This window comes from Aythya ferina, assembly GCF_964211825.1.
Source record: "Aythya ferina genome assembly, chromosome: 1".
NCBI lineage: Eukaryota > Metazoa > Chordata > Aves > Anseriformes > Anatidae > Aythya > Aythya ferina.
The window spans coordinates 21,729,544-21,752,706 of record NC_140296.1 but is presented as its reverse complement, the minus strand read 5'-3'; the positions used below and the strand labels follow the sequence as shown (position 1 = coordinate 21,752,706).

The 23,163-nt window shown below is 41.8% G+C and overlaps 2 protein-coding genes across 2 annotated transcripts; one reads left to right on the top strand and one right to left on the bottom strand.

The window, feature by feature from the left end:
- The first annotated feature begins 9,989 nt into the window (after positions 1-9,989).
- On the top strand, positions 9,990-15,295 carry MTIF3 (mitochondrial translational initiation factor 3). Its single transcript, XM_084539350.1, has 4 exons — positions 9,990-10,068; positions 12,361-12,824; positions 14,024-14,169; positions 15,008-15,295. The coding sequence occupies exons 2-4, from the start codon at positions 12,362-12,364 to the stop codon at positions 15,218-15,220; spliced, it is 822 nt and encodes a 273-aa protein (XP_084395476.1). The 5' UTR covers positions 9,990-10,068; position 12,361; the 3' UTR covers positions 15,221-15,295.
- On the bottom strand, positions 15,205-19,851 carry GTF3A (general transcription factor IIIA; the record flags this gene model as incomplete). The annotated part of the gene is made up of 9 exons (XM_084506436.1): positions 15,205-15,502; positions 15,754-15,813; positions 15,889-16,118; positions 16,524-16,607; positions 17,768-17,841; positions 18,704-18,792; positions 18,986-19,082; positions 19,447-19,547; positions 19,654-19,851. The coding sequence occupies 9 exons, from the start codon at positions 19,849-19,851 to the stop codon at positions 15,341-15,343; spliced, it is 1,095 nt and encodes a 364-aa protein (XP_084362562.1). The 3' UTR covers positions 15,205-15,340.
- Positions 19,852-23,163: the final 3,312 nt, after the last annotated feature.

Here is a 23,163-nt window from a genome sequence, read left to right as displayed (position 1 = left end):
GTCAAATTTGCATATAATGAGCGCGGCCCGTAACCCGTTGTTGAAGTGCGCATCCCCGCGTGCCTGCCCCAGATAACAGGACCTTTCCGTATCAACGGGGAGCCAAAAGCTGGTTCTGTAATTCCTCTTTTCTGCATTTACCAAAACTACTACTGCACCTGCAGAGTTATCAGGTAGTTACAAGTACAGGAATGATTATGCAAATGGCATTATGCAATTTTAGTGACTGATCTACCACTACCTTTACCTGGCAAACGAACGGTGTTGTTCTGCCCTTTTAACTGGCTGACTTGGGCAGCGCTCATTATTTACAGCTTTGTCTAGATTTTTTCCACTGACACTGTTTTTGTGGAACGCCTCCATTTAAAACTGCACAGCTTTCCATTGTTTCTGAGAGGATGCCTTCTGCCTGTGGAATATTCTGCCCCTCTTGTCCCAGTGAGCTGGGTTAAAAGCAAAGCACTTTTCATACAGGGTATGTCAGCCTGAATGCTCACCAGGATCCTTTCCTGGGCTCAGCTTAACTTCTGAGGCACAGCTTCATCAGTAATCAGTAATTTGTGCACTTTGTGAAAAGCACTGTGCCTAGAAAACCCAGCCTGGAGAGGGCAATGAAGGTAGGAATCACCTCAGGGCACATCCAGGTACAAGCATGCAGGCCTATAAGTTGGCAAACTCATTTTAAAAAGCCAAGGGAGTATCAGTAGCTTTGTTCACTAAGCAAAAATATCTCGACTGCCAATGAAAAGCTAATAACTTAATGTCATTGAAAATACCCAGATTTGGAAATTCTGCATGTATTTTTCTGTCTGTCCTGTGGTCAGTTTATAAATGGCTGGGGAGGCCTGTATGGGAAAGTGGAAAACTAGGATCTGGAGTGATGTGAGATGACAAATTTTGATATGAATTTAATGCAGAGAAGACTTGGACCTGCCTTTCCCTCCTCTTGAGCCAAGATCCCACAGCAAAGCCTTTGGCTTCAGTGAAATGCTACATTTTTTCCAAAATTCAATTTTCATTAAAACGAAAATTTTCCAAAGGGTCTACAATAAATACTTATAAAAATAATATAAGGAAACAGGGGGATAACCTCTATATACTTACTTAGACATTGGTTAGAGTTACTCTATATAAATCACTTTACTTGGCTTATGAATGTTTTTAGACATAATTAAAAGAAACCATTTACCTTTTAGAGCATCAGTTAATTATATTTCAAGCTTACAAAGTACAGTTGTTTTTCATTACCCACACATGTAACTGTAAAAGCAAAGCAAATGTTACTGTTATAGCCCAACATTCCTCTTCAAAGTTTACAAAAACAGGGTGAGCTAATGGAAAAATAACTACTAAATAAAGCACCAACTGGCCTGGTTCTAGGCCTACTTTTATTTTTTTTCCCCCTTTTTGGCTTTTTAATAAAAGATACCGCAATTTTTCCACTTCATTTTCACACAGACATGAAACAGCTAACAATAACTCTTATCTTTTTCAATAGCACGTTGAAACATATTGGTTGAGATGAATGACTATGAGATTTGGATGTTAAAAAATGTTCCACCTCTGTTGTTCTATTTCCTTCTAAACAAGTGGACAAACAAGAAGCTTGAGTTCCTGCAGGTATGCTAACTGCCTTACTTGTTAGGACCAGGCACAAATTTCATACTGCTTTGAACATGGAAAAACACTACAGAGCTGCAGATTAGTACATTAATTTTTTTTAAGATGGTTTTATGTTCAATTATACTTACCAAAGTTCTCATTAGAACATTTTGCAGAACACTTTTTGAAGGACTTCAATATAATGAATGCATCTGAGCTTTTGCAGTATGAAAAAATTTTATTCAGTCTCTCTACTACTACATTTGTGAGTTACCTGATCATAGTGAATGTGGGAATAATTCAGTCCATTTCTGAGCAGAATTCTATGTGTTCATGCAGAGCTGGTTTCTGAATTTCTCATCAAAAACAATTACCTCCTGCTGCTCTTGACAGAAAAAAAAAATAAGATTCATTTCTTTTGGTTCCAGCATCTGTGTTTAATTTACGTAAATAACTTATGGTCTGATACCATGTAAATAAAACTGGTATATAAATCCAAATAAATACAAAAATTGCTTAGAATGTAAAGACGTCTCAGCACAATTATAGTGTTTTAAAATTACTAACAAATAAATTCTTAGACTGCCACTCGAATATGTAATAGTTCTTTGAATTTCAAATGGACTGAGCTTTTTAGGACTGTAATTGCTTGAAGAAAATGTAAACATAAAAACCCCAATCCTGCATCAGAATGCAAAAGAGCACAACCTGAAAATCATTGGAGTCCTGCTGGTTTCTGAAGTTATTCATAGCAAAATAAGGGTTTTTCACCATTTTCATTCATAATGCAAAATTCTGGATATGCCATTGGAGTAGATGACCCCCTGAGGTCCATTCCAACCTGACTTAAGCTGCGATTCTATGCTTCTATCACAAAGTAGTAAATTCTTTCAGAAGCCATCCTTCCTGGAGCTAAAAAAACCTTATTCCTGTTACCCTAGAGCATGCAGAAGAATGACAGAAGAGAATGGGAAGGCTATTGGAATTAAACAAGAAGTTGATAGCACACTGTGGGGTCTGGAAGTCACCAAAATACCAAGTCTGGGAACACTCAATTTGCACTGGACACTGAGATTTAGCCTAGCTGTGAAAGGTTTGTTGGATATGCCTGCTGAGAGTAAACCTGATATAAAGATGAAAGACAGAGAATTGTAGGAATGGGTGAAATGCAAAACTCTGGATGATGAGTTTTCCTTATGTATCTCCTAGAAGAATCCAGTCTGAATTCTGGTTGGAACAGGAGATGTAAAGGAAAGTGTGGATTGGTATGAATGCTTTGTTGTTGAAGGATGTCAACTTTTTATTTTTTTATTTTTTTCCCTAGGATATAGTTATTTTATTTTATTTTATTTTATTTTATTTTATTTTATTTTATTTTATTTTATTTTATTTTATTTTATTTTATTTTATTTTATTTTATTTTATTTTATTTCTTAAGATGTTGACATGGTGGACATGGTAGAGGAGCATCCACATTATGCATAATGAATTCAAGAGGAGGTTTTGTCCCTCATTTCAGACACACGAATTGCACCTACACAAAAGAGCAAAGTAAAGGAAAACATATCAAAATAAGTAAGATATAAAGCTGCAAGTTGTTTTACAATTCAGTTTGACAAAAAATAATGCACAGTGAAGTGTGGAGGCTACCACTGAGATTTCAGGAAGAAAAAACTTGGTGCCAATAATTCAGAAAGAATAAAATACTATAAATCATTATTTTCTGACAAGCCAGTTATCATAATTGATACTTTTCCATGTTCCAGATGCTACACAAAAAGCAAGCAATTGAGCATCAGGCAAGAACTCTCAATCTTTTGAAGGACTTTTATTTTATTAAGGCTGCCAGCCCTGAGATAACAGGAGAGCCCCGGTGAAGTGCCCAGCGCAGTATTTCTTTATTGTTCGTTTAGATTATAGCAGCACCTAACCTGAGAGCACAGCTCCATTGTGCTCGGCATGGTGCAGACATGTAATTAGGGAAAGACCCTGCAACAAAGAGATTTTAAGTGGGTGAAAAGATGAGAGGAGCGGCACGGAGGTGAAATGGTTTCTCCAAGTCCACAGGCCAAGGCAAAGCATGTAGGGGAAATTCAGGCCGTATGGATCAGAGCTCTTTGGGCCACTCTAACTCTTCCTCCCTGCTGCTCTAGCATTAATAAAAAGCCACGATCGGTGACTCGCAACGAGCAAATAACCTCGCTTTGGTGTGTCTGCGGCCTTCATCCACACAACTTTCTTTGTAGTTCTCCTCTCCAAGCTTCCTCTCACCCTGGGCCATCTGTCTTCATGCAGCTTTTGAAATTATTGCTTTAAAGCCTGGAGGAGCACCTCAGAAGGAAAAAAATATATGGCATTTTTACATTTTTAAAAAGATGTTCTTATTCTGCTCACAGCTGAGTTTGGGCCACAGCTCATGAGCAGAATAATAAGTAGGAGTTTGTGTGTTTTTTTTCCAGGCCAGTTTGTCTGGGTTGTAGCAAGTCACACCTTTTCTTGTTTGATTTTTGTTTGTTTGTTTGATTGATTGATGTTGTTGTTTTGTTTTGTTTTGTTTTGTTTTGTTTTGTTTTGTTTTGTTTTGTTTTGTTTTGTTTTGTTTTGTTTTGTTTGCTGCAGGCAGGTCATGAGGAAGTCACCTCCTCAGTGGTGGTTGGCCTTGTTCATGGGTGGGCCAAAGGGATAAAGCTCAGCCATCTGAGCCAGATCATGTCCCCGTCTCCAGCTTTGGGGATAGAGAGGGCCCCTACTCCCCTTCTTCTCTCCTCTATTCCTTTTCCAGTCTGTACAGTATGCCTCCAAAGTCCTCCTTTAGGACCAAGCACCACCCACTGGTGTCATCCTAATATACATGTAAATACTAGTGCCTGTGAGCTGAACAGACTTTCTCCAGAAGAATTCAGCCCACACTGAATGTTGTCTCTTGGTTCCCACTGTAACAATTCCCACTGTTCCTCCTATCTTTTACAACAAACCACACAATACTGAACAACAACATAAAAAAATATTGATACCCCCCAGCATGTCCCCTCTCCCTTGTCCTCGAAATGTCCTGGTTCCAGCAGTTCCTTCTCCTGTCTCTAAATCCCCCACTGCAGCACTCTCTCATCCCGTCATATCCCCTGCACAGCCCTCTGGCAAGGGACACTCTTGAACCGTGGTTGATCTGACGAGACCTGGGTCGGACGAGGAGACCTCCAGAGGTCCCTTCCAGCCTAAATAACTCTGCAGAGCCGTGTGGGATAACTGGGCAGTCCATATACACACTCCGCCTGGTCAACTGGATGAACAAGATGCTAGTTTGAGGGTCTTTCCTCTGTTTAATCACCAATTTTCACAAAACTTGTTAGAAATGTATATTTATATTTTTTACAAGTGTACAGTAGCTTTGAGGGGCCACCATCTCTTCAGCAAACTGGGCAGAAGTGTCCAAGAGATTAAAATTATACTGGGTGAACTTGTAGAAAAACAGATAGACAGGCAGATATGATGATCACATAAGCTTTATTTCCTTTAGAGTAACATGATACAAAGAAACGAAAAAGAAAAATACAGTTTGTACTTAAGAATTCTTATCAGATTTAATTATATTCTGTCTTCAGATCTCTGTTCTTTACTTTGTAGCAAGATAAAACAAAAAATTGCAGTGATCTTATGAATAAATTTTGAAGAAAAGATAGATTGGCAGAAGATAAGCTAATATGTATAAACATGTGAAACACCCTACTGTTCTTATTCTTTCTATTTTTCTTCCACAGTTTTCAGAAAGATTTTGACTTTCCTCCTCTTTGTATTCCAAGAAGCTGAACGAGGACTTCCTGATGGAGCTATCCACCAACTGCATTTTGTAGTTTGTGCTTGTTTACTAAATTGAAGAAAAAAACACCCACAAAACTCAAAGAACTATCATGATGTGCTGTACACTAAAATACCTTGAAGGGAGATGATCAAGACTGTTCTAAAGGGCATTTGACTTTTATCATCTTTAGAGGGAGATAAAAAAGAAAATAAGATTACCTTGGGGAAAAATAAATAAATAAATAAATAAATAAAAATACAAAACCAGTCCATTGTAGTGCTTCTGATAAAGCACTTACTCTTGGCAAGTTAAATAATTGAAGAAGAAAAAAAAAAAAAAAAAATCGGCTCCTCTGTCCATAATGTGCATTTTTTTAACATTTACAAATTATTTTTGACTTAGCCAGGCAGGGAGCCTACTTTCAACCCTCAATTTGAAAATCATGGAGGCTTTATAAAGTCTTCCACCTGCATCTCTTTTTTGCATCACAGTTCTTTATCCTCTAAAGGATGAAAACCCGGGCATATAAAAACTTTGTTAAGCTGTCACCATCAATGGAGTAAAAAAAAATAATGGTTGACAAAGAAGAAACAAATTGCATCTTCGAATAAGTTTCCTTCATGCTCTTGTTAAAAGCTATAACCTCTGATGTTAACTAAATTTAACCCATTCTGACCCTTGTGGTGGCCCTTAACCTTTTCTTTATTCTGCTTCCTGTGGTTGCTGAAGAAAACTGGCCCAGTCCTTGGAAAAGCGCTCTCTGTTGCACACAAAGACCCAGCCTCGCTGCTAGTCTGTCAGGAGGGATAGAATAGACGGGGAGGTCAGCACCTGTGCTGAGAAGCAGGTGACAGGGAACTGCTTGGACCATTCTAGGGCAAGTTGTAATAGTTTCTACCCTTTAAATATCACACTGTAGTTTCGGGTATTCAAGGCAGCGAAGTTCACGTTTTCTTTGTGAATGCAGACTTTAAACAAATTAATCTATTGCTGTTCAACTGACTGTAAAATTAGTAGATTTACTGTTGCAAAAAAAAAAAAAAAAAAGAAAAAAAAAAAAAAAAAAAAAGAGAGAGAGAGAGAGCTTTCATTTCCACTTTAATAAGGTCACGGATGTGTCCTAGGCTGCCAACAAAAGCAGCTTTTAAAATCTTCGCAGCTGAACCCAGCAACTTGCAAAGGCTGCAGAACAATGTCTTAGATGTACAGTGGAAACTCCTCTCCCTACAGTCAAGATGTAAAACTAGGCATTTAAAAAACTTGCTACACTGGGAAGTTTTAACTTTAATTGTATCTCGCCACAGGGACACCCAGGCTTGCTTTATGATTACCATTTTAATAAATTCAGTCAGCCTCCCTTTTCAGGGAGAAAAAAAAACAGTTCCTTGCCTGGCTTCAGTTAATCAGTCTAAGCAATTTACTGTCAGAGCACACATCTTCAAAAGATTTATTTTAATTCACATAACAGAGGCGGATTTCTGAAACCAAACAAAACCTCAGCTCTTTTGGCTATCCTGTGCAGGGCTCAGTTAGCAGTGACCATTTATGATTCAACACAAGTTTTGTTTTTTGCCTTAATTTTTTGCTGTCTCTTGTAAGAATCAAAATAGAGAAGAGTGTCTATTAAACAGCTTTCAAAAGCTGGGGATGAAAAAGGAGTAAATGAACTACTGGAGAACCCAGGAATCTGTACCTGCGACTTACCCAGAATGTCTGTATCCTTTAAATATGCATTTACTCCAACGTGTTCTGCAGCATAAGGCAGGGCTCAGCTCAGCACAAGGGAGTTTTTCCTTCAAGTTACATGTATATGAGAAAAACGTTTATGAATACTAACAGGAAAATATATACTAAGGAGCACATAGGGGCAGGTACAGCCCCTCTGCAAAACAGGGCTGCAGAGCCATGTGGTCTTGGCTGTAGTGAAGCAGGAAGGTGGAGGCAAGCTGTGCCAGCTGATGCCTGAGAGTAGGACAGAGGAGAAGAAAAACACAATCTCTGAGACTTTCCCAAAGCTTCCCCACCAAAATGCCCTATACAGGAGGGAATTATGCAGAAAAACAGGAAAACAGAGGTGCGCAGGGTGCAGATGCATGGTATTTTGGCAAGCACGGCTGTGCAGGAGGCTAATCACAGATTTAGTAATACGGCTTTGGAAAAACTGCTGTCCCACCCTCTGGAACTGCTCCATAACCAAGAGCCCCAGGCTTTGCATAAAACTAGCAGTATCAATAATAAATTCCTGATGATCTTGTTTGGCCCTTGAAATGTTTTGGACAAAGTATCGAGAATGAGAGCTCCAGTTTAGAAAGCAGCAAGATGCTCACCGTGTGCCACTGCAAGATCCGTCCTCTGCTCACAGCCAGCAGGGATGAGCCCCCTAGCAGACGCAGGGTGCTCCAGCAGCTCACTGCTTCCTTCCCAGAAATGAATGATGGAGTTTCAGTGGAAATAAGTACCAGAGCCTTGAGTGTCCAGGTGAGCACTGTCATCCAGCTAAGGGCATTCTCACTGCCAGCCATCACTAATAGCTAACTGTACGCTAAGCAAATGGCAACAGGGCCAGACCTACCCAAAAGACAGAAAGACTGGAGCCAGTTTTCCACATCCTCAGGGGACAGTCAAACCCTTGGTCCCCCAGAAATCAGTTCTGAGTGTGAAGAAAGCTTCCCAGCAGCATCTTGAGTCTTGCAAGAGCATGTTGATAGCACCTGTGCTGGTGCTGGTGCTGTTCATGAACCAGGGAAAGCAATCCCTCCCTCCACCACCCTTCCTCCTTCTCATTCACTTCCACTTTGAATTCTCTGTGCCATGAATTATCTGTGGTTTGGCATGAGGACGAGCAGAACAGGCCTTGATTTGGCACAAAAGAAGATAGAGTGACTTTGCTAACTAGTTTGGGAAACTAAATGTCAAATGGAAAAAAAAAAAAAAAAAAAAGCCAGATGTAGATTTAAGAAGGAAAAAAAAAATCCACAAGTAAATAAATGACTAAGAATCTTGTTGGGGTAGGCAGAGGATGATGTGCATCAGACAAAACAGAAAGAAGAAAGTTATTATTTAATGAACTTATTCTGATAGCATCTTTCAGATAATTAAGACTGCAGTCCCAACTGTGATAGGCACTGTATAAAAACACAGCCCCTGGACTATTACAGGGTAAACAGACGAGACAAAGGACAAGGCGAGCGAGTACAATGAGCCCCCAGAAAGATCAAGTTAATTGAGAACAAACAGCATGAGAAGGCTGCACTATTTCTTGGCAGACTAAATTTAATTAGAAAGGCATGAAGTAAAACAAACATCAGGCTTAAACTTAACAGAATTAAATAAAGGGTAGAGAGGAGGAATGCAAATACTCCGCTCTGAAATATCTTGCCTTCATGCAGGTAGTTTTTATCACAGTGAGGAGGATTATTAACTTTATTGCTCCTACTAACATTGCTGAAAATTATCTGTCTTGTGGGGACGGTTCTCAGAGAGGCAACAGGAGCTCCCTGCATCCCGGGCCCCTGAACAGCTCTCCTCCAACACGTATTGTAGGGTCTGAGGATGAAAAATAGTATCTCCAGGATTTTTATCTGCCAAAACTTCACCTCACAGGCATTCAAATACCACACTTGATTTCCAGACCATCAAAAGACTCACATAAAACTTTCTTTTTTTCCCTCCTTATTGTGGAATTTTACACTCTCCACAACTGGGTACTGTATAATTTCAATTATTTGTTTCAAGAGCATCAAACCGAGATCTGGTTTTGTTAGGCACTCTACTGCTATACTGGATGGCAATCCCCACTCCCAAAATGCTCACAACTGTAAAGGCACAAAGAATGAACGAAATCCAGAAGTGAACTAAAGGACTAAAGGATGGAAAAAGGAGGAGCCGTTTGCACAGCACAGGTGAACCTACACATCTCAGCCCGGCTGTTAACACCGTCTACCACCTACATGGGTAATTCGGATAATGGCAGGTTTCCATAGCCATTACTGCAGACAAGGTGTTTAAATGAGAATATGGTAATGTGAGTGAATTTCTGATTTTGTGAATTGATTAGTGAATTTTTTTGGTTTCACAGACAATTCAGTCAGCCCCTTCTCACACCTCATTGCTCTCTGCAGCTGCCTGAAAGGAAGGTGTGGGGAGCTGGGGGTCGGCCTCTTCTCACAGGTAACCAGTGATAGGACCAGAGGGAATGGCCTCAAGTTGTGCCAGGGGAGGTTCAGGTTGGCAATGAGGAGACATTTCTGCTCAGAAAGAGCAGTCAGGCACTGGGACGGGTTGGCCAGGGAGGTGGTGGAGTCACCGTCCCTGGGGGTGTTCAAGGAGAGGTTGGACGTGGTGCTTGGGGACATGGGTTAGTGGGTGACATTGGTAGTAAGGAGATGGTTGGACCAGGTGATCTTGGAGGGCTTTTCCAACCAAAGCACACAAAATGAAAAAAAAAAATAATCAATTTTCCTGCGAGCAGGCAGGGTGACGAGGTCTCCCTCATGGCTGCTTCCTGCGGGCTCGAACCCACAGGGCTGAGGGGAGGGCGGGCAGGGGGCGGGCAGGCGCAGGCGTGGAGGGTGGAGGAAGAGGAAGAGGAGGAGGAGGAAGGGGAAGGGGAAGGGTGACGGGAAGGGGGAGGTGACCCCCGGGGTCCCGGCGGGCCGGGCCGCCAGGTAAGGGGCGCCCGTGGGGCCGGTACCTGGCTGCGGGTACCGGGCGCCGCGCACCGGGCAGCGCCGCTGCCGTTTTCCCCGAAAAGCGCCGTTTTCTCCCCAAAAAGCGCCCTTCTCGGCAGGGTTTTGGCGGATCTCAACGGCAGACGGGGAAGAAAGGCACGGGCAGGCGGCCAGCAGAGCGGGGCCGGTGGCTCCCAGGGCTATAGGGCTGCTGCCCGGCTGTAGGGGCGGCTGGTGCGGGGGGGTGAAGCCTTGGGACGCGGGGTAAATGGGATTTATTTATTATTTATTATTTATTATTTATTATTTATTATGATTTATAACGCACCCAGGTGGTGCTGCGCCTCCGACAGCCTGCAGTGAGTGTCCTGCAGCTGCTCTGTGAAATCATCGTAATAATTGGGACCTTAGAGCAGCCTGACAGCACCCAGAGGGGGCTGCAGGAAAGCTGGGGAGGGATGCTGTCAGGGGTCGTAGCGGTAGGACGAGGGGGAATGGCTTTAAACTAAAAGAGGATAGATTTAGATTAGATATAAGGAGGAATTTCATCCCTCAGAGGGTGGTGAGGCCTTGGCACAGGCTGCCCAGAGCAGCTGTGGATGCCCCATCCTTGGAGGTGCTCAAGGCCAGGCTGGATGGGGCTCTGGGTGGTTTGTATTGGCTTTGCTGCGGTCGCTAAATTTTAAGTCTGTTCCAGGCTGTGAAATTTCCCCATTTTTAGGCTAAGTTTGTTCCCAGGCAGGTCATTTTAGCTGTTCCTATTCCAAACTTTGCTTATACTTACAAGTAATGCCTTATGCTTGCTGAGTGTTTGCACCTTTCCACAGATACGTGTGTACAGACATACGTATTTATGTATGCACATGGAAACACATCTACACGGTGATATACACATGCATATATATGCTCACAGAGTGCAGTTACGTTCCTTCCTAGGCAAAAGAAGTCACGCTCTTCCCAGCTTACCAGGCAAAACACACTCTTGTTCCTGTATCATCTTCAGACTTCTCAGTCCTTGCAGCATTTTAACCACAGAATACCAAACCTGCAGATCATACTCCACAGTTTGCTCTTTGCATCTAAAGTTTTTTGCAGCTGTTAAGAGAGCAGATAACTTCTGAGGCCTGGAACAAAATGGGAGTAGTGGTCAGGTGCACCAAGATTGCCAGGGAGATTTCACAAACCAGGCAGGAATGGGGAAAAATGATCATGGAAGGCGTGTTCAAAGAACAGTTTCACTAGTTTTCAGATTTCAAGCACTGGTGTATTTTGAGGCTTGTTTTGAAAGCATGCAACTCCATGAGTACCGTGCCAGGATAGATGCCTGTAAAAATGCATTTAAATTTTGTTTATGGGGATCCTAGGCATATGAATTTGTTGCTTATCTTCTGTTCCGTGTATTGCAGAGAAGTCTTCCTTGTGCTTTTCAATTTTTCCCTCTTTCCTGCGAGCTTTTTTCAACATCATTCAGGAAGAAAAATCTCAGTATCAGGGTTTTTACTAGGTGGTTCTGATAAAATGTCTACAGCAAACTGCACTTTCCAAACAAACAACTCATGCTGCTTAGGTGCATCTATTCTGTATGTAAGAAATCTAAAAGTTTTGTTAACTGGAAAAAAATCACCTCAGCTCATTATAAACAGGATTATGCCACACCAAATTTATTTTTTTTTGGAAAGGGCAATCGATACTTTAAATGCCTGATAAAATGGCATTTTGAAGTTCCAAACCCATACAAAACACAGCAGCAGAGTCAGGCCGTAGATTTTGGGAAGGCTGAGTACTTAGGGTAAGTCTGAAGCAACGTGGCTTGAATAGTACTTTACATAGAGGAGTACCAGAAGCAAAAAGGAAGTCCTAGTGTTGCATGTTTAATGAAAAAAAAAAAAAATCTGGACTGAAAATACATGACTTTAAAAGTGTGACAAGCCTTTTTATTTGACAAAAACTTCTCCCTTGTAACCATTAGCTAATTTCTCTGCACAGACAAGAGCTGCGTCAGAGAAGAAAGGAACTAGTTGTTCTGGAGTCTTCAAAGCTTAAATGTTAAAATACTAAATATAACATCAATTCTACACATTCTGTTCCTTTGTAACATTTTCTCTCTGTTTTGAAGCTCCCTTTGTTATTGTAAAATTACTGTTGATTGCTTGTTCTGTGTAACAATGCGATACATCTTTTTCAGAGTGGTTTAATGGATGGCTGTTTAGTGGAGTTAGGTCTAATGACAAGTAGAAGAATCTGACTGATGAAGTTAACTTGTTTTTTTCTTCTTCCCTGCTTCCTCAGAATGACCACCTTTTGTGTGATGAAATTTTTATGTCATGCAACCAGAAATGAAAATGGATATGCAAAAAGATTCTTTGGTACTCTCCTGACACGGACAGCACAAAAGGGAGTCTTTTCTCCATTCTGCTTGGTGGTACCTGACCCTAAAAAGACAACAGTGTTCGGACTTGCTCAGCCATTTTGTACAGCTGAAAAATCTCACAGAGAACCAAAACAGAAAGCAGCGTTTGGAAGTGTTGGGCGAAGAATTCCGTATCGGATTTTGCACGTCCTCAACCAGGACGGAGAGAGCTTAGGAAATATGCACCGAGCGGATGCACTCAGACTTATGGATCAGCATGGCCTGAAACTTGTTCTGCTTCGTGAGAACGTCGAACCTCCTGTGTACAGGCTAATGAGTGGGCAGCAGATTCATGAAGAGCAGCTTAAGCGTGCAGAGAAGAAAAAAGCAAGTTCAAAAGCAGGTACGTATACTGTTAATGTTACAACAATGAACACTGAAACATGCTGTACTAAAAGTCGTTTCAGCAGATTAAATCCTCTTACTTGCATTTGTGTAAATCCAAAGCCATGCCACTGCAGTCCGTGCTATTAAGGATTTGCACTAGTGAAAATAAAATTTTGGATTAGTATTGTCTTCTCCAGAGAAGCCTTCTATTGCTTTCTCAGGATTTACTATTTTGGCATCAGCTGATTTTTTGTTTGTTTGTTTTATTTCAATATCTATTATTAATACAACTAGATTCTGGTTTTGTAAGACTCGCTGAATTTCTGTTCTTAATTAAGGCATAAATGACAGTTTGTAAAAACTATGTGCACCAGATACACAAATTTAGTTTCATCACCAGGAATTGCGAAACTTTCTCATCCTGGCCTGCTTCTAGGAGGAGAAAGTCTGGAGCCCTTTCATTTACGGAATAAGAGAACAACTTTTTTAGTCTTGAACACTTTGGAAACTTTTGTATCTTAAGTTCGTCTGCTCCAGCAGTTTAACAAACTGAGTTTGGGAAGAGTTTTAGAAAAAATATCTGACTTTGTCTTTTGTTACCCTCAGGTTAAAGAAGGGATTTGTGCTTTGGTAGTGATTGCTGTGGTAGTGATTTTTTTTTGTTCCAAAAGGTACAGAAAGATTATTCACATAGTAACTACTTTGCAGAATCCTTAAGGAGGAAGAGACCAACTTGTTTAAATGTATTACAAGGTCTTGTACTTCCACTTTAATATCATACTTTACCGTGTAAGAAAATGGGCTTGAGATGAATAGGTGCCTAGTTTTAAGGCTTTCACACTCAGCTACATCACGAGCAAACTATAGGAATTTGTACACTTAAAGTCCAGATCCAGTGCTTACCTATTTGTCTGTTAGGCCTGCACTGTGGGTGGTACGAACAAAATTGCAGTTGAAATAAAAACACTTGAATGTTCTGACCCTGAAGAGACATTCCTGTGTGCCCCAAACATGCAGCCACTTTCTGTGTTACAGCAGTGTGAGGTAACAGTTTAACCACCACCACCAAGGGTGAATTCTGACACAAGGAGACTGGGTAATCTATGAGAAATCAACACGGGGAAGGGAGTTAAGCAAACCACCACAGGTTATTGAAAGAAAGCAATGCAGGTTTGTCATGCTACACCAACACAATCTTAGTTCTGTTTTAAACAGGGCTAGTTCAGAAGGAGTTATCCTTTTCTTCAGCTATTGCTAAGAACGACTTGGAGACCAAGACTAAGCAGATAGCACACTGGATTGAAAAGAAGTACCACGTTAAAGTTACCATCCGCCAAGCAAAGGACAGCAATACAGACATGGTAAGTGGACAATTTCATTACACAGGTGTACTGGTATTAAGTTCCCCTCTACAGGGCTGCTTTCTTCTTTTAACGTATTGTTCACTGCTAAAATAAGTGTAGGTCCCATGAAAGCAGTGGTTGCTACATCTGTTCAAACACTGCAATCCTGTATACACAATTCTAGTACTACACTTTGTTAAGAATGCCAGTATAAAATTGGTCTTGACAGCAGAATTTAAGCAGTTCCTATTTCTTTTCAGCACTGCCTTAACTGGGCTGGTAAAATTCTCCCATCTATACCTTAAGCCAGCTCACATACTGAGATATATTGCAGTAAGGTTTTTAATAGATTCTATTTTAGCTGGATTATTTCAATAACTTAACTGCACTTTCAAAGACTCATTTGTGCATCCCGTGGCTAAGGTTAGTTTTCCATTGCTGTGTTCAAAGCTACTGGAATGGCAATCGAGTAGTATAACTGCAGGGCCTTCTGATTTGTCACCTGCACAAATGGCTTTTTTCCAAAGACTTTTTTTTTTCCTTTTAACATGTGCAATGAATTGGTAAATTGCTGGGAAAAAAAAAAAAAAGTGATGCCACTTCACTCAAAAGGAGCAAAACATTTTTGTAGGAAGCTGAATTTACAAGGAAAGGGTATCATGTGGAAGAATTGGATAGGGGAGGGAACACTTCATGGCAGTCCACATTTAGGTTTTCCTTAAATTTAAAAAACCTAACTATGAGCTGAGAGTTCATCTTGATAAATTAAACTGCTCAAACTAGGGCTAACAAAACAGTCTAAATGTTTTTCTACCCGTGTTTGTGCATTTTACCCAATTTCTCCCCTTCTTTTCAGTTCATCCTTTTTGATCGGATTTTGGAGACTGTGTCTGACAAAGCCACTTACCTTTCCAAGCCAAAAGCTATTAAAGAAGGAACAGGTACCTGTATTTTGAGACACATGTCTGACAAAGAGTTGCAAGCACACCAGAAGGCGGAAAAGCAGAAAAACAGTACAGTAAACCAAGATGGAAATGAAGATCAGAAGTCAAGTGGGGTGTCTCAGTGACTTTATGAAGAGGTATAAACAATATTAATTTCTTATTTAAAAAAAAAATAATAATAATAAAGTGTTTTTTGTTGAGCTTTGCACTGGTCATTCCACGAAGAAAACTGTCTCAATTAACCTTTACTGCAGAGTCAGAATTTCAACAGTTGGTATTTCATTTTCCATGGGTTTATCCACTGTCTTGCTCTCTGTCACAGCCACACCTTTTCCTGGCTGCGTTTTAGGAGGAATGTATCCGCTCAGACGAGAGGCTAAGCTCCTCTTAGGACGAGAACGCTTTGTCTGGCAGAAATAAATACAGAATTAGCAACATATATATGGTGCCAAGACTAATGATGGAGGTAGAAGAAAAAACAATGAAAAGGCTAGCACTACTTCTAAAGGAACTTCCAAAAGATCAAGAATCCCTCAAATTAAATAGATAGCTGACCTGTTTTCCCACTTGAAATCACATTCTAAAATACTTAATATTAACCCTCCTCTGTGAGGTGGCAGGATATGGATGAGAGGATTTCTTTAAGAGTACAACTTACTTTTAATTTCAGCTTTCTCTTTTCAGGATCGTGGTCAACCATGTGCCTTGCTAGGCTCTGCTACAGTTGCAAAGGAAAAAGAAAGTTTAATTTCAGATCATGTAATTCAGGTTAGGGCAGTGTAAAGATACATACCTTCATTGCAAACACTTTTCCGCAGCCTGGATGATCACAAGAGAATGGCTTTTTTTCCTCATGAAATGAGAGAATATGGCTTTGAAGGTTAAATAAAGTTGTGTAAGTTCTCCCACATCCTTCTCTTGGGCAGCGGCAGACTTCCCTCTCCACAGCATGTGTTTTTTGATGCTGCTTGAGGTAGTCTTTGCGTTTAAAAGTTTTTGAACACTCACTGCAAACTATTGGCCCTGAGGAGGAGTAGAGGGGAAAGACATAGAAGCAGAATATAAGTTGACAGCCTCTTGCAGGAGCTTAGAATTAAACTATAGAATCAAACCTCTACCACTAAGCTAAAACTCATATGAAGTAGGGAACTCAGATCACCACAACATGAGTTATCTAGATCCCAAATCCAACATTATACAAATCCTCATTAACTGGATCACAAAGCAAAGTTAGCATACTGAGCAACACTTCCATCAGTTAAAGGTCTAGCCAGACTAATAACATTCTACCAAGAGAGTGCTAGTGAACAAGTTCGTCTAGGTACAATGACGAGGGGGCAAGTTAAACAAGGACTAATTTTCAGATGAGCGCTTTGTTTCCTAATTATTCAAAAGTAATTTTGGTTTACTGAAGCATTTGGAGTTTACCTGTATGACTTTCTTTATTATGTTTCAGAAGCTCAGTCCACGTTTTTCCAATATATGAGCAGTTTTCTTTCTTGCATGCATAGCCTGTTCGAGACAACAGCTGTTTACAATCACAAAGGGTCTGGCAAACAATCCACTTTTGTAAGGGCAAACTCCACCCTTAGTGTTTGAAAATCAGAGGCAAACATTCTTCATCTCCTCCCATACTGCACGGCAGGACAGAAGGCCACAGACACAAGTTGTTCAGAGAGGCTGTGGAATCCCTGCCCTTGCAGGCATTCGAAACCTGACTGGATGCAGCCCTGAGCAAGCTGGTCTAACCAAGCGTGGATTTGGACCAGATAACTTCCAGAGGTCTTTTCCAATTTAAAGAACTTCATGAAGCTCTACCGTTTCTTGTCTTCAGAAAGACTACTTTCTCATCAGCCATACACTTTCATTCAGGTATATAGCTGTAATAATGTATTTCCATATAAATACTTGTATTGAGTATTAAAAAACAGAAGAACTTTACCATATAGTAATACTCAAGCCTAAAGAGACCATCGTGTTATCAGACAGGATGGCTTTTAAATGAACCACAGAAAGCCAATACTGTTCTTTGACTGGAAAGGTCAAAGAACTGTAAGCAAATCCCTGCCTTAAGAAAGGAATGCAGTACAAGTCATAGCTTCTTGGATATTCTTCCTAGCCACAGTTTTTTACTAGCACTGGAAAGCAAGTTAGCTGACAGGAGTACTAAAAGAATGGGTAGCAGTGTAGCAGAATTAGCTCACGCACCTGTATGACCACCTCCTGACAATTCCACTTAATACCTTTCACATAAATACATTAATAACTTTAAATATGCAAGCCTGTGTGGTTTTACCAAGGTTACATGAGAAATTTGTGGCAGAACTGGGAATTGTTCCTAACCAATAGGATCAAAACAGGCTAGTGGCTTAACCATTAGCCTATACCTTCTCTCCAGGAGATGGGTTATTGACAAGGAAGCATAACAGGAGAAAATAAATAACTGAAAGGCATCCTGAGCTCAGTTCAGCCTGCCACCAGTACATCACAACTGAATGCTGCAGCGTCCTGCAATTGTAGCCCTGCTGACCATTCAGAACAGGTATTCTTACTTTGTCTGTCTGGATCACTAGGCCCAGAGTACTTTTACATCCGTGCATACCATCCACACCAGAAAAAGTCCTTTTTATTCTGCTAAAACATAATAGCAGCAAGAGGAAAAACCGGATTACCTTCATGTATCTTCTCGTGCCGTTTTAGTCTACTTGGAGTAGAAAAGCTCTTTCCACATCCTTCATGACTACATCTAGGTATAAAGTATGCTGGTTTAATTTCTTGCACTGCATCCACGTATTTTTTGTTAAGTCAGGCACAAAGTGTGCCAAATAACCCAAGTTTCCCCTTGCCCAGAGATTTGTTCCATTTCCCCCCTTGTAAAAGTAACTTACATACAGCTTCCCTTGTATACAGCATATTAAGCTTTAGCTAAAGAATCAAGCTTCATATCCTTCATACTCCAGCTCTCCAAATATAGAGATAGGAAGTGGAAGGTTTAAGAGATTTGTACAAATCTAGCAGTCAGGGCAGTAGCAGAGCAGCAACAGCATATTGTACTGGTGACCCAGCCACACTACTGCACTTAAGTGGAACACTCCTGTGAAGTGTGTCCCACTTGTAAGAAACACAAGATTCTTTCAGCAGATTTGTACCAACGTGTGATGTAAATAATGGAGTTGCAATGCAGTGTCTCAGACTGGTGTCCAAGGCTCTCACCTTTTTTTAAGCCACTGCTCAGTTCAGCGTTAGCCAAGTTCCTACTTTTCACTGGAAAACAGAGGTAACTGCATTTTTCATTACCATGCAATATTTTATGTTTGTGTTTCAGACTGTGTGAATTCAAGACTATTTTGTTTTTCCTGTGAACCTGTAATAAATACTAACATAATACATGGAAAGTTGAAGTTACAGTGCACCATGATGGTTGCTCAAAGCAGACTACTGAGCAAACAACCAACACAAGAAATGTACTGGCAATCACACCTACATTCATGCAAGTTTTTTTCAGGTATTAAACGCCACATCAATGAAAAGGCTGGGAGGAGGCACATGTTTTCATCTATATCATTTAAATGGAATTCTAAAGTTTATCAGTAAAATTATTCACCTACTTGAAGGGAGGTTCATTGGTGTGGTGACACTGGTGCACTTTAAGTTGCTGATGTTTCTTGAAAGACTTGTTACAGCCTTCAAAGTCGCACTATTTAGGAAATTAAGTTGTCATTAGAGGCCAAACAATGACAGAGCCCAGTCCACCTGTGTTTGCTGAAATCCCAACTGCAGTATTTGGACACATACAAGTTCTGCGTAATAACAAGTTCAAGAATCTCAATGGACATCCCACGAGGAGCTTGCTTAGCCTTTGTTTTGCAGTACCAAAGGTAGTTACTCACCACATATTGCTTCTGCTGATTTTCATGCTTGCGTTGAATGTGTTTCTTCAGGTTTGATTTTGTCCCGAATTTCTGATTGCATCCATCAGCCGTGCACCTGCAAATAAACTAAATCATTATCACTCACAAGAGGAAGAACCACCAAAATTCATAGCCCAAACGTGAAAATTTGGCTTAAAGACATGAAAAGCCTGAGGTTGTCACCATTAAAAGCCACTGGCAAACATGGTAAGAGGGAAGGATTTTAGTTAAATATATAGGAATTTCTAAATCTTAGTCCATGGCATGCAGCTATTAATTGCTAAATCATATGGGTTGATTGCTTTTCCTTCATTTCCTCTCCCTTTGAGGCAGAGATCTGCCCACTCCCGTATCCCCCCCCCCCCCCCCCCCGGCCTCCCTCAGCATCCCCGTGCCTCAAAAAACCCAAAATCCCCCCCAAAAACACCCTTGGTCCTTACTCAAAGGGCTTTTCCCCGCTGTGCGTGAGGAGATGCCGAGCCCGGTGGAACTCCCTGGTGAAGCCCTTCCCGCAGCCTTCATGCCCGCAGACGTACGGCCTCTGCAAGACACCACCGGGGATGGCACCGGGGACGGGGACAGGGACGGCACCGGGACACCCCCACACCCCACCACCACCCCCGGGGACCCGGCAGGGGGCTCCTCACCTCGCCCGTGTGCCGGCAGAGGTGCGCGTCCAGCCGCCAGCCCTTGCTGAAGGCGGCGTCGCAGCCGGGGAAGGAGCAGATGAACGGCCGGGTGGTGCTGGGGGAGGCGGCGGGCGCGCTCCCGATGCTGCTGCTGCCACCGGGCGGGCACGGGCACGGGGACGCGCCCGCCGCCGCCGCCGCTCCCTCCACGGCCATGCGGGAGGGTCACGTGAGCGCGCCGCCGCGGCCGGGCGACGAAATGGCCGCGGCGCCGCGCGCGTGCGCGATCTGTCACTAGGGCGGGTGATCAGGGGGAGCCATGAGGGGGGCTCACAGAGAGGGGCAGTCCCCTCTGCTGCACTCTTCCCACCAACTGCCCTTAATTTAGGTATTTTCAGCCCAAACGGAGTTGTCTCCGCTGTTCAGGACCCCATGGTGCCAGTGGCTTGTCGCCCCTGTCCCCACTCAGCCCGAGGTCACCCCTTCAGGAATCTGTGGGGCCGCACGGAGCTGGGGGTTCTGAGACCTTGCGAAGCCATTTTCACATTTCCTAACTTGTGCAAAATGAATCGTCTGCTCTGATACGTATTATTGGAGCCACCACCTGTGCTTTACTTCAGGAGGCGCTCCATGTCAGATACACCCCTACCCCCCAAGTGTGAGGGACAAGGGGCAGAGAACCAAGACAGGATAGTGACAAGGGAACCCACCTGGGGGGGAAAACTCCCAGTCATTGAATTATTCAGGTTGGACAAACCCTCCAAGATGATCTGATCCAACCATCCCCCTACCACCACTGTCACCCACCAAACCATGTCCCCAAGCACCACGTCCAACCTCTCCTTGAACACCCCCAGGGACAGTGACTCCACCACCTCCCTGGGCAACCCGTCCCAGTGCCTGACTGCTCTTTCTGAGCAGAAATGTCTCCTCATTGCCAACCTGAACCTCCCCTGGCGCAACATGAGTCCTATCAATAGTTGAGGGAAGCTGCTGGGCAGAGCAAGCAGTCCCTGCCCAAATTCCCACGGCCCTGAGGGACTGATCTGAGCCTGGTCACCTGCCACAGGATTGAGCAGAGGGCTGAATCTATCAGTCAGAGCCTCAAAAGCAATGTCAAGAAATGCAACTTATTTTCACCTTGTTTTAGGAAGGGAAGTCAGTCTGAAAACATCTCAGTTTTTAACAAGTACTAGCCCAAACACTTGGAAGTAAAAACTGACACCTTTTTTTTTTTTTTTTTTTTTTGTCTCAGGTTTACAATGAAAAAAATTGAAATCTAAAAAATGTTACAAATCTTCCTTTTTGAGACTTTGCCTGTTAAAACATGCTATTACTTCAGTCTAACAAAATTGAAATCTAAAAAATGTTACAAATCTTCCTTTTTGAGACTTTGCCTGTTAAAACATGCTATTTCTTCAGTCTAACACACGTGAAGAAATAGCATACAAGGAAGAAAACGTCTACTTTGGAAAATGTCACTACTGGCTACACTGAAAGCAAATATTCGTCACGTTGTGGGTGGCTTTTTTGTTTGTTTGCTTGCTTTTGTTTGTTTGTTTTTGTTGTTGTTTTCCTACATAATACATCACAACATTTTGTGAGCAATACATATACATGTACATTAGGCTTTGAAACACAGACCTTGGCCAGCTCTTTCTGGGGGGGCTGGTCACCCCAGTTAGAGATTTCAGCAGAGTCCTCTGGGAATTTTCATCCAATTTTGGATATATGTAAAGAGAAAGACGCCAGTCCTGAGGGATTTTCACTGTGTTATGCTGTTTATGTTTTCTGAGGTGACTACACAGGGAGGATTTTGAAGAGTCCTTCAGAAGAGCTGGAAAGAGCAGTGGGTTCCCACTGAGGTTTGATCTCACATGTCGGAGAGATCTTCTACAGTTCCCAGCTTTGGAGACTTCTAATAGGTAAAAAAGTGCGGTGGAGAAAAGAACATCTGAAGATGCAAATTTCCAACACGAGGACCACTTTTCCACTGATAAATTTTAATAATCTGGAAGCTGAAAAGATGCAAAACCAACCAAAGAAAGAAAAACAAACAGAATTGAGGGTTTTTCCCCTCAAGAAAAAAACATCACACAACTCCCTTTCCCACACACACACACAACCCAGAGAGTAGTAATCCCTCAGACTGATTAAAACTATTCCTCTAAGCCATCACAATCTAGCCAGAATTAAGCAGCAATCTCAGAAAGACTGCACGTGGGGCTGGGGATATCTATTTTCCTCCAAAGTGAAATGCCTTCTGAGTGAATGCCATTCTGCAGTAGTCAGTCATACTGACTTTATGTCTGACAAGAGTCATTTCTCTTTATGTTGAACCATTGAAGTCCAAAGATTTTATGTTTCTTTATGAAAATTGCACAGAAATTGTTTCACTGTGTATTAAAACGATAGATATTTTAAATGTGCTTGCAGAGTAGCTCTGGAATTGCAGGAATGATTCCCCCACATGAGGAAAAAAAAAAAAAATTAAAAAAAAAGGTTTTCTGCTTTCCAGGGTAAGTGGACAAATGGTATTGAGTATTGGTAAGTGGACAAATGATATCAACAAAGCTGGCAAAGCTGGCAGGAGACTTTCTTCAGGTTGTGGAGAAGTTTCTCAGTTACGCAGCGTGACCTGTCCTGTGCAGGGGAGGATGGAAGCAGCATGGAGAAAGAAACTACTGAAACATTTCTTTAAAAGGTGAAACTTTGAGGTTGTTCTTAGCAGGAATGTGAAAATATCACTGTAGCAGATGCGACAGGAACCTGTGGTAGTACAATCCATAAGCACTCCAATGGATTATGTGATTGCAAAAACAAAGGTGTAGGTTTCCCTGATCCACCTACAGGTAACACAGTTCATCTTTGTAGGAAGAGAGCTTTGTGAATCCCAACAATATATTAGATCCTCTCTTGCAGAGAAAATAAGGACTTAGCCAAAAAGGACTTAAATGACTTTTTTTTCCACTCTAGGCCATAGATACCTGAAAACATAGAAGCAACAAAGTTTTTTGGTCGTTCATTTTCCATAATTGAGAAGGGAGTAGACCACTGTCTGATCATTTCCAAGATTGCGAGGAAGCTGTGAAAGGTAAAATTAATGTCTTGCAATCAAATGATTTGACTTTAACAGTGTATGGTATTTGCAGCTAATGGTGCTCGAAGTTCGTGGAAAACCAGAAGAAATATTTCCTCCTACATAATTGTTCAGCTCATCTACTGCGTATTGCAGGACAAGGTGTCACAGGTAATTCATTTTTGGCTGCAAAAGCTGTGAAAGAAGTTTTCATTTGTTTTTCCTGATTAGCTACAAGGTTTCAGGACAATTCTCTTTTTTGGCAATAGTGGTAATGCGTAGGAATGTTGAGACACATGCCCTCAGGATGATTTCCAGAGTTTTCAGCTGAATGGATGTCAAAATTACCCAGATGTTGGTGCTCCTGGAAAACATTTAGTGTGAATGCCTTGAATGCCTTGTTGGAACTGTTGTGTCCTTCAAGGCTGACAAAGGGGGAGGTGATGAAG

Excerpts from the sequence above, each read along its gene's own strand:
- MTIF3 (XM_084539350.1), top strand. The coding sequence starts at position 12,362 with ATGACCACCTTTTGTGTGATGAAATTTTTATGTCATGCAACCAGAAAT. Across the intron at positions 12,825-14,023 it reads AAAAGCAAGTTCAAAAGCAG|GGCTAGTTCAGAAGGAGTTA; the intron begins GTACGTATACTG and ends TGTTTTAAACAG. Across the intron at positions 14,170-15,007 it reads AGGACAGCAATACAGACATG|TTCATCCTTTTTGATCGGAT; the intron begins GTAAGTGGACAA and ends CCTTCTTTTCAG.